A 17,894-nucleotide genomic window follows, 5' to 3' on the forward strand; every position below is an offset into this window, starting at 1 on the left:
GCACTTTGAGGAGTTATCAAGACTAGAAAAGCACTTTACGAATACAAACCGTTTACCATCAATTTAAATAACAGAGAAAGCAAATAAAAGCAAGTATTTCAAATAAAATCTCATAATCACACAAAAAACTAAAATATGAATTAATGTTTAACTCTAAGTGCAGGGGGTAAATCTTTGTAACAACATTTTTCTCAACAATACCATTTTGCTGGTGAATGTGCGCATGATCATTTTAATCCTTTTAGGAACATTGAATTTTTTGAAATTTCCGTGCCAGTTTAAACCATTAGAAAAACTAAATCTTGATTTATTTTGTTTGTTCTATTGTTTGTGTCTATGCATTGGTTGGACGTCACTCTCGGTGGGGGTGAAAGGAAGTGATGTAGCCGAGGCGAGTGCTATATTCTCCGAACAGAGAAATAGATGAGACTGGTTACATGGGGCACACAGTCTGGGCACAGATCCATTATCAAGAAAATGCATGGCAGAAAGAGTTGGTGTCACTAATCCAATATACAAATCAGTATAGTACAAACAAAAGAAGCATATATGCTGTATCCAGTTATTTGAGGGAGGAGAGAGGGACATAAGTGTAATGACGAGACTGGGACACTGTGGAGACTTGCAGACAAAGCATCCTCATACATCACAGAGAGCACATGTCCGGTAGACCACTGAGAGGGTCAACATGCTGCCTCATCGCTTCTGTTCAAAATTAAGACTCTGCTGAGTCCATCTATTCAACCAACTGAGAAAGAACTCCCATGGATTACTGGAGTCACTGCGAACTGTAATTCAATCTCCACCTGACGGGGGCAGCGACGTGCCGCAGGGCAGTTGGTCTGTCAGGGACTTACAATAAGGCTGCGAAGAAGAAAAAGAAGGAAGAGAAACATCAGGAAGATGGCAGCCTCTAGCACGAAGTCGGTTTTATTTGTTTGCCTCGGTAAGAGACGTCCTGTAATCTAACAGAAGCTCGGGTTTTAAACTGTAAACACATTCTTACCTGATCACAGATGAGTAATGTCGTAGTAATGTGTTAGCGTGCTAACAGTGCTCGCGCAAGTGTTTCACCTAGCTACATCGCTCTGCTATTAATTAGCGTCAACATGGAAGTAATACAGTTTATTACTATGACTTATTAAAGTTATTTTGAAACAGCTGCTATTTGTTAGCGTGCGGCAGGAACATTACTCAGCACGTTGAGCAGAAACGCTGAGTAACACTTCTGTGAGTCATTCATCGGATTAGTCAAAAACTTTTGGTCACGCTTTCCCATAAATTGTGTCACTTGACGGCAGGCCATAGTCCAACCAGGAAGCTGCTCAGAGGTTTTAATTCTCTCTGATCCCGGAAGTGGTTTTGTTACTTTAAGGAAACTTTAACGTAGAGTATCAATGAGCCACTGTCGCAGGGAGTTTGTGTTTATCAGGTGACCAGGCTGCTGAAGCACGTGTAAACAAGGCTGCAGAGATTTCCCGGATGAAAGCTTCTATTAGACTCATTGAGATTTCTGAATGAGCTTTACGAATAAAAAGCGATTTATTTTGACATGACGTGACATAATTTTAAATGACCACTGACTGGCAGCTCTGATAAGATTTTTATGGTGCATGAATAATGTGTCTCGTGCTGTTTTTAAATGTGACCTGCTCTCTGATCACTGAAGCCTGTGTGATGGAAGTGACAAATAAACGTGACTCTGTATGAACAAAAAAAAAGTTTCTGTTGTTAGAAGAGGTTAATATCCAATGGGACTCATTTAAAGTTATTAAAACATATCACTTTGTTTGTGGTTTTGAACAGGCAATATTTGCAGATCCCCCATCGCTGAAGCAGTCTTCTGTAAGATGGCAACAGATGCTGGTGTTGTTGATAAGGTAATGTCATCATTACTTTGTTTTTGCATGCATAGTCGAAATACTTGAAATCATATTTTGGAGAAGTTAGGAACAGGAATACTATAAAGTGTTATGAATGTCCAACTGAAGAAGTTATGTGAATGTACATACTTCATTCATCATAAAATGACTGAAGTATAAAAGTACAAACACCATTTGCTGAAGCTAATACTTTAAAAGTTATAGCTCAAACCTAAACCGTCAATCTTGTTTTATTGATTGACCTTGAGATTTGTTAACTCCAATTAGATTTTCTTGATGTTGTTAGCTTATGGGTTTCACATATTTTATACAATCTCCATTGTGAATGTTTGAATTATATATTCAATATAGACATGGACAATACAATGAGTTGTGTGTTATTAGTTAGAAAACTTTGTTCACTATTGTAACGTGATTTTTATCTTGAAGATGAATAGCTGACCATACTCTAGACAAGTGCATTACTCAAATTTTGATAAGCTTATTTGGCTGTCATGCTTTGTTATTCCATTGTAATACATGTACAGCTACATTATTTATACATCACTGCTAACCAGCAGCTTCACTGTTAACTGATATAGATGTGAATTCAGTGGTTATTGGTGGCAGATTTAAAAGTACCATATCTAAAGTGATAATATTTATACTGACATTTAAAGAGTGTTTTGTACAGCCCCAGGTTCTTTAAAGTATACTCTATATTTATCATTTAAATTATGGTTTAGCTGCTAGTAAGTGGTTAATACAGTACATTGACATAGTATGTTTTAAACTATAATTAAATAGTATATCATCATAATCATCATCATCAGACTTGTGTCATTGTTCCCAATGCTCTGTGCTGCCTAGTGGAGGATAGACAGTGCTGCCACCTCCACCTATGAGATAGGAAACTCTCCAGACGACCGTGGCCAAGCCTGCATGAAGAGGCATAGTGTGCCAATGGGGCATGTGGCCAGGCAGGTATGAATACCCATTCCTATACATGTCTTATTGGTAGTTAGCACCCCCTTTTGCTTTCTATTGTTGCAGTGGGTCATAGACAGTGGTGCCACATCCGACTGGAATGTAGGCAGCTCACCGGATCATCGTGGTCTGGCCTGCCTCAGGAATCACAGCATTGAGACAAGCCACAGGGCCCGACAGGTACAACAGGAGACCGGGCTCTTCTCACCTCATTGATGCTTGTGTGTATGAGTGAAGTTGGTAGGATAATGGCTTCTAGACATTCAGCTGCCTAGCCGTTCTGGCTAAGGATGTTCGACATTAACCGTTTCACCGTTAACCAGCAACATTTTTTGAATGATTAATATAATCAGTAAAACAGTTCAACGCTGTTTTTGATGGCTGACCAGGCCACAAAAGTTGTGAGAATTATTCTGAGGGTGACAGCAGACAACACCAAGTTAGTGGTCATTTTTTATTATTATGAGGAGTGTAAATAAACGTGACACTGTTTTGGAACAAACCAAAAAGGAAAAGCTATCCCGAACACATGAGGAGACCTTTTAAAATGTAATTGGAAAGAGTCTAAGCAGAGCAGAGGGCAGCTAATGACGCTGAATCTCCTGTGTCTGAACTTCAGCTGCAAGCTTCTTTTTAATGATTTCTGTGTTTTGCCTCCTTCCCTGTCCTTCAAGATTTAGACAGTTTTATTAAGATCTTGGATTTATGCCTGCTCCCCTCTATATTTGTTTGCCTGTTTCGGATGCTCTTTGTTTTTTCAGTATTGTCTGCATCATTTCTCCGCAGGCATGGTCCATTTTTGTTTTCTATTAAATCAGTGAAATAAATATGCTCTGTCTGGATGTCTGGATTGGGCCCCTTCCCTGTTTACTTGCACCAGTTGTGACATTCGGAGAAAAAACAAATACCATCGATGCATAGTTGATTTGTGCGCCAGAGAGAATGTGCTGACATGAGCCTTTCTCAGATGTCTTCTTGTTTTTGCTGATATGAATGCAACTTTAATTGCCAAGACCTAAAAAGTCTGAATATACTAGCTTCCAGGTTAATCTGGTCTTCACGTCGGTAAACCAGCTTGAGACATGTGACGTTAACTTGTTTCCCTCTGATTTGTCACCCATCTGTATCTAGTGTTGTTTGTGTGTTTGATTGTCTGTGAAAATGATTAAGGGCCTCTTGCTCACGCTTGTTTCTATACTGCTGTGCAAAATGATGGCACCCGTGGCGTGTATGAATTACTGATGAAGCCAATCAATCACTGTATCACATTGCAGCATGTGTTTTAAATCGCGAAACAGGCCTGAAATTACACCAAGATGTTTGTCCATGTAGGGCCTTCAGCCCGTATGGTGTGCTGGTTTATCCTCAGTGCAACTCCTACTCCCTGTGCACTTAAAACACTCTTTTTATGTTTCCCTGAGAGAACTTGGAGGTTTCGCCCTATGCTTGAGATCTCATCTAATCTCCTCAAAGCAGGGGAGAGGCTCAACCCTTGGCTTAAACCCAGCCAAATCCACACAATGAGCTTTGACAAGCCTTTTCTCTTCTCCCTTTTCCTGTATCACCCTTTTTCCATTTCTAGCACTGGCTTTTGCGCCCACCCTCCATTCCCCCCATTTCTGTCCCCCAATTTTTTACTTGGTGAACTTAATTTAACTTCTGCCCCTGCCAGTATCCAAGCAAACTCGCCGAACAGTTCATTTATTTATTATTTATTTATTTAATATACAAACAAACTTGTTTATCAAAGCAAACATGCCTTATTAACGAATAGCTAATGTTGATTGTTTAGAGATCTCAGAAAGTCCCAGCCATTAGTTTGGGACATTAGATTTAAGAGTTAACATTTTTATTTCATATTTCAACATGTTACTGTTGAGTCAACATTTGAGGAATGAGCATCACCTTGAGCCAAACTGTAATTATACTGTTTGTAACCACATTCATTTAGCTTTCAACATTGTGGTTTGGATGTTAAAAGTGAAAATTCACCGACTTCGAAATCGTCTTTAGACCAGTAAACCCGAGGTCCTCTCTTAGCACAATGATGCATGTGCAAGTATTTAATAATGTATTTGTTGTAAGTTACAATTTAAATCTTGGCTGGTGGATGAACAGATTATGAATGATAGTATAACACTACATTATATTTTAAACCATTAATTTAATGTTAAATGTAGAGCCCAACTGATATACATTTTTGGTGGCCGATGTTGATACCAATATATCGGCTGATAGGTTTATATATATAAAAAAAAAAGGTTATTATTCTAAAGATGTTTTGATCAACCCCTTATGAAAAAGAAATATAATTGAGGCTTAAATATATGTTTTCTACATTCCAAACATCTTTGTCAACATTATATTGATAATTGTAAGCAGCAAATTATAAAAACAAACTTCAAACAGCAAAGTGTTTTTCTGCATCTTTTTTTTTGTAAAATAAAAGCTTTTTTATCTGTCAACCGGGTTGTAATCAAATGCATCTTCATGAAAAATCCTTCTTATTAAGAGACTTGTTGGAATTTGTTATTATTGTAGGGGTCCGCCTTGTGAGGGAGGTCTGGTCGGGGGCTTGCATCAGGCTTCTCTAACAGCCTTATACAGTTCATGTGAGAGCGTGATGTAGGCAGAAGCTGAGAGATTAGCCCTGTCTGTAATTATACATGCCAGAGATTACCACTGTGTGTGAGGGAAAGGGTGTGAGAGTGTTCAAATGGAAAATACAATGATCAGACTCGATTGGCTACAGTCAGACGCTGTAGACCTTGTACGACTTCACAGACTCAACGAACATCTGTTTATTCCTCTGCTGTTAAATGAATGTCAATCGTTGTCTATAACTCAACATCTGGAATATTGCAGAAGATCTATTCATGTCCTTTTCTTTTGTTCCCCTCTTCCCTCAGTTGCCCCTTGTTTGTCCCCATCCTCTTTGAAGCATTCCTATAAATTGACTCTCAGAACCCCTTAAAACAGTTCCGGGTACTGTGTGTTGTTCTTACTCATTTCTTTTCAATTGCTAGTTGTTCCATTAAATCATCACTGAGCTCAGTGAGGACTTTGCATCGCTCCCCCTCCACATGTTTACAGATGTACAGCTTAGTTCCCTTTCATAAGGAGTTTGCTGTCGAATCCGCAATCGTATCGAAGCTGTTATCTTTTCAGATTTCAGCCCTGGTTGATTTGGCCACACCCGTTGGTTACTGCGGTAACGGAAAATGTGTTTGGGGGGGTTTCTTCCACAAAACAAAAACACAGCAATCACTGCTGTATCTGCTCAACTACACAGCCCAACAAGTTGTTTTTTGAACAAGTACTTCAGACGGCAATAATTGCAGCCGCGATCTGATTTCCTGCTGTGCACAGCTCGAATAGTTTTTCCTCACAACAGCAGAGCAAAGTTTAAGTTTGCTACCTTGCTGAGAAGGATCAACTCTGCGTGTTCTGCAGCTCACTGTGGCTGCTTCTCCTTGTTTTATTACTCCCTTTTACATTTGAAAATGATACACTTAATAGATGAAATGGCAAACACATTGCACTTCCTGAGACTGTTTCGTGCCACCCCATGTTTTGCCAGTTGAAAGCTTCAATACAAAGCAGCTGCAGGAAATCATCGGTTCGCATCGGCAGCCACTTTAAAGATACCCTGTGTTAATATTTTTTGTAAACAAACAAGTTATATCTGCTATCCAAACTCTGTTGCGTGTATCCCAGAGGTCTGACAAAAAGTGTTGACTACATTTGCACCTGCAGATCTTCCCGTGGGAGTGATTGGTTTTCACTGTGTAAGGCTGAACCCTGTCTGCGTTTCCTCGCTGAGCCAAAAGTAATATTTGCTTTTGTCCTCCCTACTTCCAGGTGACCAAGGAAGATTTCATGAGCTTCGAGTACATTCTCTGCATGGACGAGAGCAACTTGAGGTACGATCTGCTGCAGAAAGTGTTTGTTTTTCTCTGCGAGTTTTTCTCTGTGCATCGCAGTCGCTGGAAACACTGGTGTCATGTATTAAGTGTCCTGTCCTACTAATAAATGGTTCCCTTTTATTAGTCTCGAAAGGAGGTCAGGGCAGGTTGTCCCGCTAACACTGTTGACAGTGGTGTGTGTGCTACTTCGCACACTCGTGAAAGTGTTGGTAACATTGAACTAGAGCTAACTCGTAGGTGAATGCCTCCTTTTAATGAGCAATATCCTTTCTTAAGCTCTTTCCAGAGGTCAAGGGGGAGGGATATTTTTTGCTACTTTGAACGTTTAGGGATCATTTTGAGATCACATGCCTATGGCAGATCTGATCTGTAAGCAGCTTACTGAGTTCCTTGGATGCCTCGTCTTTGCTCCTTGGGCAGTTTTTTCCCCTTTCTTGACCACATATTTCTTTCCTCCACAAATGCTAAGCTGACCAGACTGAGAAAATGAGACCTTGTCCGAGACAAAAGGCTAATCAGTCCTTGTTTAGTTAGCTTTACCAGAACTGTTGTTTTGAGTGACTGTTTTTTCTGCTGTGGGAGGAAGTCTATCCTAAATACTTGATTATTGTGGATTAAATAATATTATTTAAAGTCTTTTGATATATATTTGTTCCCTACTCCTGACATCACATGTTAGATCCCTATGTGTTTCCCTCGCTCCCTTTTCTTGTGGAGTTAACATTCTTTCTCTTGTCTACCCAGCGAGTTGAACAGGAAAGCAAAGTCAGTGAAAAACTACAGTGCAAAGATTGAGCTTCTTGGTTCATACGATCCTCAGAATCAGCGGATCATCAAGGACCCTTATTATGTAAGTATTCAAGTCAAATTGGAGACTCAAGTTTCAAGCTCCTTTTCCCCTCAATACAGTGTTTATGACACTGCTGATGGGAAGCAGTTAATCTCAGAACACGCTGACATGTTCTTTTATTACCGTGAACAACTGTCAGTCCCTCAATCACGGTCTCACCGCTGTTAAACTGACAAGTTCACCAAATGTGAAAGATGTCTGTGGCTGTAAATATTCCCCAAAAATGAAGGACTTCTAAAGAATATGGAGCAAGACTGAATGCTATGAAAATGTGTTTTCTTTCATTCTTTTCTCTTTGGAGAAGAAGGGCTGTTTTCAGAATGAACCCATGGAAATGTTGGTTTTACAGTTTTCAAAAGGTTTATTGACAATAACTATAAGACAATAAAATGCTTATCTAACCAACCTGATAACAACTAACACACGTTCAATGGTTGCTACCTATGACTCAAACTCTTCCTGTACTCTTTTTCTTTTTTGCTTAAAATAAATGTTTTGAAATCGTATGCATTTCTTTAAAAATATACAAATATTCTTGGCTGCACAACAAACCAGAGTCGCACTTTATCATGAAGTATTTTTAATTAAGTGGACGAGGAACAAAGAGTTTAAAGTCAAAGTGGAAACGCTCCTTAACGTTGTTGTTCTACTTCATCAGGACTGTAAGAATGTGGTTTGATCTGATTGATAGTGAACTGGCATCCAAAGGAAACAACAACCCATCAAGTGTGTCATCACATTTCCATTTAAACCTTTCATTTAAATTTAAAAGAGGGTGAGGGAAAAAAACAGTTTGATGGTGAATGTGAATTGTCACGTTATCCTTTCAGCGTTTGTTCTAATTACATATCAGGTTTAATGGAAGAGGAAAAGAGCAGGACATGTTTTTACAGTGGCCGATGGAGGCAGTTGCAGTTGATATAAAGATTTGCGCAGATCAGGGTTCGGGTGCATGTGGTCGCTTCATGGAGACACATACAAAGGGAGCGGTTGGATCACATCCACTGGCCTTTAATGAAATAAACGACACCACAACAAAACAGCAGAGTGGACTGCAATAGTAAAAATGGCAGCAGGCGGTTCCTACCTCACTGGTTCCAAAATTATTTCCAAAATTTAAAAAAAAATGTGTTCTGCGGCCCTCCGAGCCCAATAAACACCACAATAAATCACTTAACTATTATTTTATTAGTGTGGACATGATTGTACAAAGTGTTTTTGGTTTCAGATCGGTTTTCCTTTTCACTCTTCATGGCTCAAACAGGCCTTTCTGGTCCTTGCGTGCCAAATGATTTGGACGTGGCTCAATGGCTGCGAATTATCATCTCAGTTTATGACTGACAAGAGGCAACAGTGGGAATGTCGGACCATTTAAAGTTTTGATTTGTAATGATACGTTTTCAATACATGAAATTGTTTTATAACTTCCTAGGGGCACGCAATGTTTTTTCTAGTTTAGTAGTTTATACAAATAAATGGTAATGATGCTTGAAAAGTTAATTTCCTGTGTGGCCTTGAAGGAGAATGTGTGGCTCGAGCTCTGTTTATAATACTGTTATTTGTGGCTCTGTTGTGGAACCAGAATCCCAAGATGAAACGGTCATCAGATTAGTGATGTGGTTTGGAGATCGGTCGTGGTCGACCACAATATGTGACTGAAGTCAGTTGTATTAATTTGTCTCATATTCGAAGAGCATGTTTCTCTCTGTGGAGATCAGCATATCAGTTGGGCAAATTCCCTGAAAACTGTCACCCCCATCTTCTCCGAGCATGAAATCCCCAAATATGATATTTCTGACAATACTTTTGATTCATCTGTAACATTTTAACCTGAAATGTGTCTAAATGTCCCTCTTTTTACTTTTTGTTTGTCTCTTAGGGAAGTGACGAAGACTTTGAGAAGGTGTATGAGCAGTGTGTACGCTGCTGCAAAGCTTTTCTGGAGGCAAACTCCTAACGTCTGAGGAACCATCATCCAAATAATGATAAGGTTGTGTCTATCAAGCACTTAGGAAAACGCTTAAAGGACTTTATCTCCCTGTTGTATGTGTTACACAAACCACACATTGTGTATGTAGCAATTCTGCGTGGACAAGTGTGTAGACTTGTCTATAAATAAAATTAAATAAGTTCAATCTTTATCTTGTTGAACGAGTCATTTTTTTCCACAATCTTATTTCCTGCAGATTCTAGATATTGTGTTGGATCCTCGATCGATATTTTAACAAAACACAAGTCATCGTCACCGTGATTCCTGTCACAGTATTTTGAGTTAGTCAAAGTGTTGTAATTCTACCATAGCGCTGTAAAACATTAAAGTAGGATGAAATTAAAGGGGAGATGAACCCAATGATGACTGGAGGAGGGTTTGCTGAAGAATTTAGTTTTTTTTGGGGGGGGGGGGGGGATTAAAGCCATAGCTGGAAAGGATGTGTTAGACGGAGCTTAACTGAATTTCCTTTTAAAAACCTGAGATATACTTCTGGAAAGACTGTGGTCTTGAGGCTAAGTAGTTTCCTAATACCAGGCAGCAGCAACCTGTACTTCATCCACATATACCGTTTAATTAAGTGTACAGTAAAAACAGTGGTGTCTAACTGTGAAAGAAATCAAATTAACAAAGTTGTGAAAATGCCAAACTCACCTGTAAAGTTCACCAAGCACTTTGTATGTTTTCTTGTTCTTTAACCCAAACAAATTGTGTTCCTTACCATTTCCACGCTCTGTAAAATACTGTTTTTGCAGCTGTTGGTATACCGGGGTCTGGTGGCGTTCCTGCCTCAGCTCCAGCCCAGTGAAGATGGAACAGAATTTAGTTTGATGAACTTACAGCCTCAAAACAGAAGATATATCAAGAACTATGTAGTTAATAACTTTTTACATCTGGTGTGGTTCAGACTAAACTGAAATGTCTGAAGCTCGGGACCAAACAAAGTCGGTGTCAAATAGCTCTAACTAAGTTCCATGGATAAGACAAGTATTTGACTTCACAAAATAGAATTTCAAGGTTATTTCAGTCATTTCAACTGAGGAAAATCTTGCTGTGAATTAGTTAAAATAACTCAACATTTAGACTTCATGCCTGGACCTACGGAGAGCCACAGATTGATTCCCAACTCAAGACCTTTCTTACAGCTCATCCCTTTTCTTCGTCCTCACTTCCTGTCATCTCTGCTGTCTCTATCACATGGAGATAAAAGGATCTTCCTCAAATGGGAAATATATCAAAGATCCTCACTAAAACTCATTTAAGTTAAATCTTTCCATTTTTCAGTTCTGGGTGAATCCATAGTGCTGTCAACAGTGTCTGCCGAGCGGATCCTTTTTAAAACAAACTTCTTTCCCAGTGTGAAGATTTATGCGCCTGAAATATGCTGACTGACATTCTTGTGAGTTCTCACATAAAAAAAATGGTTTCGCAACCGCCTCTATTTTGAAGAACGCACACTCCACTCTCTCTTGACCTTTTTTTTTTACTGTGCGTCTATGAAGCAGAGGGAAGTTCAATAAATCTGCCGCCTCCAGTCATGTGGTCACTCGGAAATTCCTCATTTTGAGGCTGGATCGTGGAAGAAAACGCTGCAGAAGACAACACAGACCATTCACTGTTGTACCAATCTTATAATTTATTTAAATATATTTAATTCTTAAATATACAGTGTACACTGTATATACGTATTCAACACCCATACGATAAATGCCAGTCACTTTAATTTATGGTAGATAGGTGGAGTCCTCTTATGATTTGTTTTATACAGTATGTACATGTTTCTGTGGTCGTGGCCTACATGATGTGCAGCGAACCCTTGTGACACTCTTATAAATATAGACCGTACCACGATTCTTCCGAGATCCACGGGGGGGGGGCCGTGGCTTACAACCGTCACATCGTCGCAAAACATGTCTCACAAAGACGCAGAGAAATGTTGATGCAATTAATAATTTAATCACAGCTCTTTCTCAGTGTGAGCACAAGTGGGTGAAACTATGGCGTGAGTGCCAGCGTGGGGGGGCCGTGAGAACGTTTAGTCAGTGTAATAGGTAGTACAGTAGTACGTCTGGGCTCAACCCGAAACACTCACACAGAGCAAACCAATCGCAGAAGGCGAACCATACTGAAAATAGTACATTTGGAATTTGTCCATTCCGTGAAGGAAACGAACCAAAATAAAAAATATCCAATCCCTTTCTCTTTTTTTCTTCTTTTTTTGGGGGGATTTGACTTCTTCTTTTTTGGGGATGCCAGCAGGAAAAAAAAAGGTCCCCACGTTTGTTTCCGGCTCCTCCAGTTGTTCATGTTTCCTTCAGTTATACCGTCTTTATGTTTAAATCTTGATCTTGTTTTGTAGTGGGGTCTCTCCCCCGTGGGGGCAGCGAACCATCGAGGCCCAGTCCGGGCGGTGGGTGGCAGTAATCCACGCGCCAACAGAACAGACCTCACTGAATGTCAATACTGTGCATAATATCAGTCGGGGAGGGTCAAGAGTATTTTAGGCGTCCCTCTTAGTGTCCAAGGCACTGTTTTTTTTCTCCTTCGCTTGTTTTCTCCCTTCCTTCTTCTTCTTCTTCTGGAGAACACATGTTTGGCGTCAACCTGCAATGACAAGCAAGAGAAATTCAGCGCTGTCTCCAACTTGGCAGCACCTGACAAAATCTTTCTTCCAAGAACAATTGTGAACAACAAACCACTGATCTGCTCCGCTCACTGTGCGGCTGCTTGGGGCTCAGTGTGTTGACACAGCACGCAAATCCACCCTGTGAGCGGTTGTCTAACTGTCTCAGGAAAAAACTTGATATTTTCTCTGTGCGCTTATGCAATTATTTGCACGGGATTCTGCCTCAATCTTGGAAACAGTATTTGTCTCTAGTGCTTCAGAAACAACTGCAACACAACACTGTAAATCTACAGAATTACAAGTTTGAATCTGAAAAAGATTGAATGTAATTAATGTCCTAGTGAGAACCTGACTGATGAATCAGTTGGCCGATCAATACTGTAAATACCATGTGCATATTTTTCTTCATTGTGTACTCGGCTAAAATAAACACAGATACCAATATGAGCCTATCACAGACATATCTGCGCTTATGTTTGTTGATATAAAAACTTTAATGAAACTTTGGGTTAGAGTTTATATTTGTATTTATTTTGTAAAGTTATTTATAATAAGGCTCAAAGTTGAACCGTGAAATCTGAAGCCTCAATTATATTTCTTAGTCATAATGACATCTTAGGAATCACTTACAGATATCTGTACCGGTCAAGCTTATTAACTATGTAGAATGGACTCTTTTGGAGTGTTTTGTTATCATATATACAAAGCGCTTATTATCATTAGTGCATTTCAATTAATTCGTAAGCAGCATTTTCGGGCAATAGCTGGTCCAACTAGCTGGTCCACTTTTTTTATATCTATTTCAATCCCCCTGAGAACCTTAAGAATGTCTTTTTATTAACTCATCTATTGGTCATTGGTCAGTATCTCCCTCAGTAGTTATACAACCTGAAACTGTGACCTTTATTTAAGTCAATAATCTGAATCCTACGTCTGCTTCATCACCTGAACTTTTCATCATTTGACAGTTCATCCTGTATCACACACAGCTGACACTTTGACTGCCTGTATGTGAACATCCACAGCAGCGTAAACAGCAGAAATGTTTGAGGTGGACGTACCTTGTGTGTGTGTGCTACCCCTCCGTGCACCGCAGGCTGCCAGCTAGCCGTGTGAGAAGCCGCGCACATCGCTTCAAGTCTGAGAAGAGAAAAGGAAACGGAGAGTTTAGCGAGTGACCCCTCCTTTCACACAGTGGTTTGACCCTATATAAACAAGGTCATTTTTTATCATCCGAGGGTGATTTGTTACTCCTTTAATAGGGTGGGTGGCCCAGTGGGAGACCAGTGTCATTCCTCCCAATCATGCTTGAGGAGGTAGGAGACAGCCAATCAGAGGTGAAGCTTGAACTTTCCCACGGAGGTAAGACCAGCTTAAGTGTTTTACGAAAAAACGACAACTTGAAGCTCTGGCACGAGATTTCAACATTTCCCATGTGGCGACGCTGCTCTGTTGTGTGTCTGTTAGTGTGTTTTGCAACATCCATAGACTCGAGGGGCACACCTTGCTGAGAACGTGACGTGAGGGGGGAGCTGTGGCTGTCTTTGCATTTGTTTCTGTCCGAGATGCCTGTTGCTTTAGTGCGCCAGCTAGTGGCAGTTGGTTTTTGAAGAAGAGCACATTTTTACCTGCCAAGATTTTCCCTTTATTGCATTTGACCTTCTTTCTCTCTCTCATCTCCGGGCAACGTCTCTCTTTCTTTTTCTCCCTGCCTGCTCATCTCTTGCTTTCTGACTGCTGAGCTCTTTTCATTTGTGTCAGTAAAGAAACAGAACAAAATGTCAACTGTGGTTTATATTAAATGTAATAGCGTCCTCTTGGATAATCACGCAAGGAAACTGAATATATATGTACTTCATTTTGATGTGCATTTGAACCCTCCATCTGTCATTGAAGATTTAAGAGTCAGATGGATGGAATTAACTACCTCTGTAATATCACTTAGGCCTTAGTGAATCTGGCTGGATCGTATCATGATTGACGGGGCGCTGTTTGATGTGGTGCGACTGCACAGGAGCCATTTGTTAGATGTGTGGGAGTGAATTGTATTGAACAAGCATCCTGCTTGTAAAAATGTCTCTTTCAAATCAAAAGTTATGACACGTCACAGCAGGAATCGCACAGGTGTAAATCACAGAAATGACACTTGGCTGAATTCCATTAATCCAGTGTCCGGGTCCTGGTATCGTGCACGCCGGCTCCAAGTCACGTGTCTCACTGGGACACTTGATGGAAAACACAGCCGGTGATGATGTTTCCTGCAACACCTGTTGTTTCCCCACTGCGACATGTCAAAATATGAACTGCGGGAAAAGGCCTTTTCTCCAGGTACCAGGTAGCGGATTCAGCTGCCTGATGTTTGGTTTGTTGACAAAATATTTTCTACGATTATTCACTCGACAAATACGCAATGACGCCATCGATCAGTTGAGAACGTACGTTAACTTGTCGTTGAGCAACATCTTTGCAGCAGCGTTTACTGAGGAGACGTGTAAGAAAAATAAACCAAGAAGCCGATTGCGGTGACCTTTGGTGACGGGTATGGCCATAAGGAGACAGGTAAACATTTAGCTAACATCCTTCCCCACATTCCCGGCTGCTCATAGTGTAAGAGGACCAGTGTAATTGCAGCTTACATGCAGGCGTCGTGCATTCTCTGGTGTGGTGGTAGACTCTGTACACTTGCTGCCTGCACTTCGGATGAAAGTAGAGAGGACCTGAAACAAGAACAGGCTTTTTTTTTAGGACATTTCATGTGGCCACCTGCGCTCACATGTGTTTTATAGCTCTACAGTCTCCTGGACTTCCTCACATTTGACAGATAGAGTCGTTTGCAGTGACGTCTTACCTGTTATATGTTTTAGGAATTTCTCCTTCTTTCTGGCATCCCTAGGGAACACAACTGTGGAAAGAGAACAGACGAGGAAGCAGTGTCAGGTTTTCAACGATACAGCTGCACTGTCTGAATCTCATGCATTTTAAAGTAGAGAAGACATGCATTTCATTGGAAGGCCTATAAGCATCGACTTCCTCAACAGCCACCACATCAACCTCAACTCTCCGATGAAAATCATTAAAGGGTCATTCCACTTGAATAATAAAAAAAAAAAAATCTCGACTCCAAGCACATATAACCATAGGGATACCACCGGAGGCAAGTGAGGAGATCTTATTGGTTATTCTGGGTGCAACAACCCTTTAACTCCATCCCCTGTGAATTCCAGTGTCTTTGCAACCTGACCATGAAACATATTCTCATCCACCATTACGCAGCATCCTCTTTCGATCCAACATAAGGGTCCCACCCAGACGACGAGCCACTCACCGACAGCCTGAGCGCCTCTGTCTGTTTTCAAGTTGCGTAAATCCTTTGGCGCCGCCGGGGACGTGTGCGCCCGCGACGTTAACGGGGATTCCGTTTTGGCGCCGTGTCGACTCCGGCTCTCCTCCACGTGTTTCATGATCTCCACCATCCGCCTCAAGTCCACATGCACCGCGCCGCCGCCGGCTGCGGTCGACCCCTTGGCCAGCGAGGGCGCGCTGCGGCCGCAGTGGCCGGTAAGCGTGCACATCACTAGCACCAGTCCCATAGTGAAGTGCTTGCGCAGTCCGTTCATAGCTCCCGTTGAGTTGAAAAAACAAGAAGAGGAAAAAATAAAGTCCTTATCCAGCGCCTCTGGGGAGTTTACAAAGTCGAACCGGACACCTGCGGGAGAGATGGAGGAGACCTGTCAAACCCAGTGTTTCTCATATAATGTACATTTATATGACCCATTAAACCCACTGAGTGCGCAGCGAGGACGGAGTTTAATTGCCCACTGATATTGGTTAGGACATCATAAAAACTAAGATCAGACTTCGACTGTGGACCACCACGATTTACTGACACATGTCTTAGTTTAACCTCGTGTTAGAAGGAACTACGTTGGCAACATACAAAACACTCAATTGGACCAGTTTGCGCGCTTTTACGCAACAGCTCTGAAGTTAACGATTCCCCGAAGGAGCCTCTATTCACACATCAAACGTCCCACATCATGTTCTCGGCAATGCAAAAGTTTGGCACATTGTGCTTAAGCCATGGCTACTCCAATATCCCCTCTCAGAGAATCAGCAGCAAAATATTGGTAAAAGCAAATAGTTGTTTTAATATGACATAAATGAAATGTATGAAAGCTTTAGAAAAGTGTTGACTACTACCTTTTCGGTTATAGAACCTCCAATGTGGCTCAAAAGTCCCGTGCGTCCAGCAAGGATGAAAATGGAGATAAAGAACTGTGCGTAACTTTCGCGTGTAGGTTCCTTCTTCTGTCCAGTCCAAAATACGTCCTCTTGAATTCTGCTCTTATGTTGGAAATAAATATATCAAAGCAGCTGAAGTCCTACGAGCAGTCGCTGAGCATCTGTGGCCATCCTCTGAACACCGGTGGACAGTGGTGGGGAAGTGCGAGGAAGAACAAGAGGAATGCTCCACTGGTCCCGTGACGTCCCGTGTGCGTCCTCGCCGGAGCCGTAGATCGGTTCTCCCTGAAAGGAACGCTCACTTTTTATTCTGTCTCGCAGCCGCGGTGACCTTTCCCTCGCGGGTTACTCCGCCGTATCTGCAATTGGAATATGACGCACCACTGGCACTCCACAAAGTCCACTGGAGTTGACTGACCATCAGTTGAGCGCTGCACGTACTTCTCTGCGTCCCCCTCCTTTTCGCGTCTCCATTTATCTGTGCGATCCGCGGTTACAGGAAGCCTCCCTTTCCTACTAATACTTCCACTGAAATTTCCAACGAGCCAAGTAGACACTGACATCTTAGCGGAAATACTCCCCGAACCCGGTTGTGATTCTCTTTACCCCATTTAGAGCCATTGCTCGTTTTACGGTCCTCGGGGGAATTGAAACCCAACTCCGCAGCGTTTAATGAAGATTCTTTGAAAATGTATAATTCATCGGTATAATTATTGCTCCACAGTTTTCTGGTCAGAGCCTCCGACTGCACAACATAGTTGAGGTTTTTTCTTCTCACTGGAGATTAGTCCTGCACCATTCGACTGTGGTTGGTACAGCTTTCTTTAAGTCTGGTCGTGCAATTGGCTCCCTTGCCCCCTGGCCCCCTCCCTCAAATGATGCTGACTTGTGGGGCTTGAGTTTACTATACTGAGAGACTGGAATCACCCCCCCCTATGTTTCAGATTTCTGAGCGTTAAAAGCTAAGGCTGCCGTACAACTCCAAAATCACCAACTTGTAATTTAATTGCAGCAAAGCCCCCCCAACAAATTTCGTTTCTATTTCAAAAAGATTTTTTTTCTCACATTTTCTTTTCACCTTCATCTGATCAGTCACGGATTATTTCTTACAGTGACTTGGATTTTCACTTCATGACCGTACTTCCTGACTCATGCGACATGAATTGAGAACCTTGGTGCTGAAAGGACAGCGCGCACTGTCACCCCCCCCCCCCCTAACCTCTGACGCGCCAGATCACCGAGGCGCTCGAGGGAATTTCAGTCTACATAACGTCATCCAGTACAATGGTGGACAGATTAGCTTTATTGATGAATTCTGTCGATCACCATGATGAGAATAAAAAAGTAACGGATTTTTTTTTTTTTCTGGTGATTCAAAGCGGGATGAGGTATCAGCGGGATAAATCCGGTC

The 17,894-nt window shown here is 41.4% G+C and overlaps 2 protein-coding genes across 3 annotated transcripts; one reads left to right on the top strand and one right to left on the bottom strand.

The window, feature by feature from the left end:
• Window positions 1–838: 838 nt before the first annotated feature.
• acp1 (acid phosphatase 1) lies at window positions 839–9,766 on the top strand. Of its 2 annotated transcripts, none has more exons than XM_062411517.1 (6): window positions 839–946; window positions 1,807–1,880; window positions 2,733–2,846; window positions 6,711–6,772; window positions 7,520–7,625; window positions 9,505–9,766. In XM_062411517.1, exons 1-6 carry the CDS (start codon window positions 904–906, stop codon window positions 9,580–9,582), a joined length of 477 nt encoding a protein of 158 aa, XP_062267501.1. In that variant the 5' UTR covers window positions 839–903; the 3' UTR covers window positions 9,583–9,766. The 2 variants fall into 2 exon arrangements, with proteins under 2 accessions (XP_062267501.1, XP_062267502.1); XM_062411518.1 differs by lacking the exon at window positions 2,733–2,846 and adding an exon at window positions 2,916–3,029.
• A 1,538-nt stretch (window positions 9,767–11,304) lies between these two features.
• Window positions 11,305–16,784, bottom strand: LOC133973654 (ALK and LTK ligand 2a-like). The gene is made up of 6 exons (XM_062411645.1): window positions 16,442–16,784; window positions 15,567–15,947; window positions 15,090–15,143; window positions 14,878–14,958; window positions 13,303–13,381; window positions 11,305–12,219 (listed from the first exon to the last, which is right to left on the bottom strand). The coding sequence occupies exons 2-5, from the start codon at window positions 15,856–15,858 to the stop codon at window positions 13,317–13,319; spliced, it is 492 nt and encodes a 163-aa protein (XP_062267629.1). The 5' UTR covers window positions 15,859–15,947; window positions 16,442–16,784; the 3' UTR covers window positions 11,305–12,219; window positions 13,303–13,316.
• Between the last annotated feature and the right edge of the window lie 1,110 nt (window positions 16,785–17,894).

The sequence above is a fragment of the Platichthys flesus genome, chromosome 18 (assembly GCF_949316205.1).
Source record: "Platichthys flesus chromosome 18, fPlaFle2.1, whole genome shotgun sequence".
NCBI lineage: Eukaryota > Metazoa > Chordata > Actinopteri > Pleuronectiformes > Pleuronectidae > Platichthys > Platichthys flesus.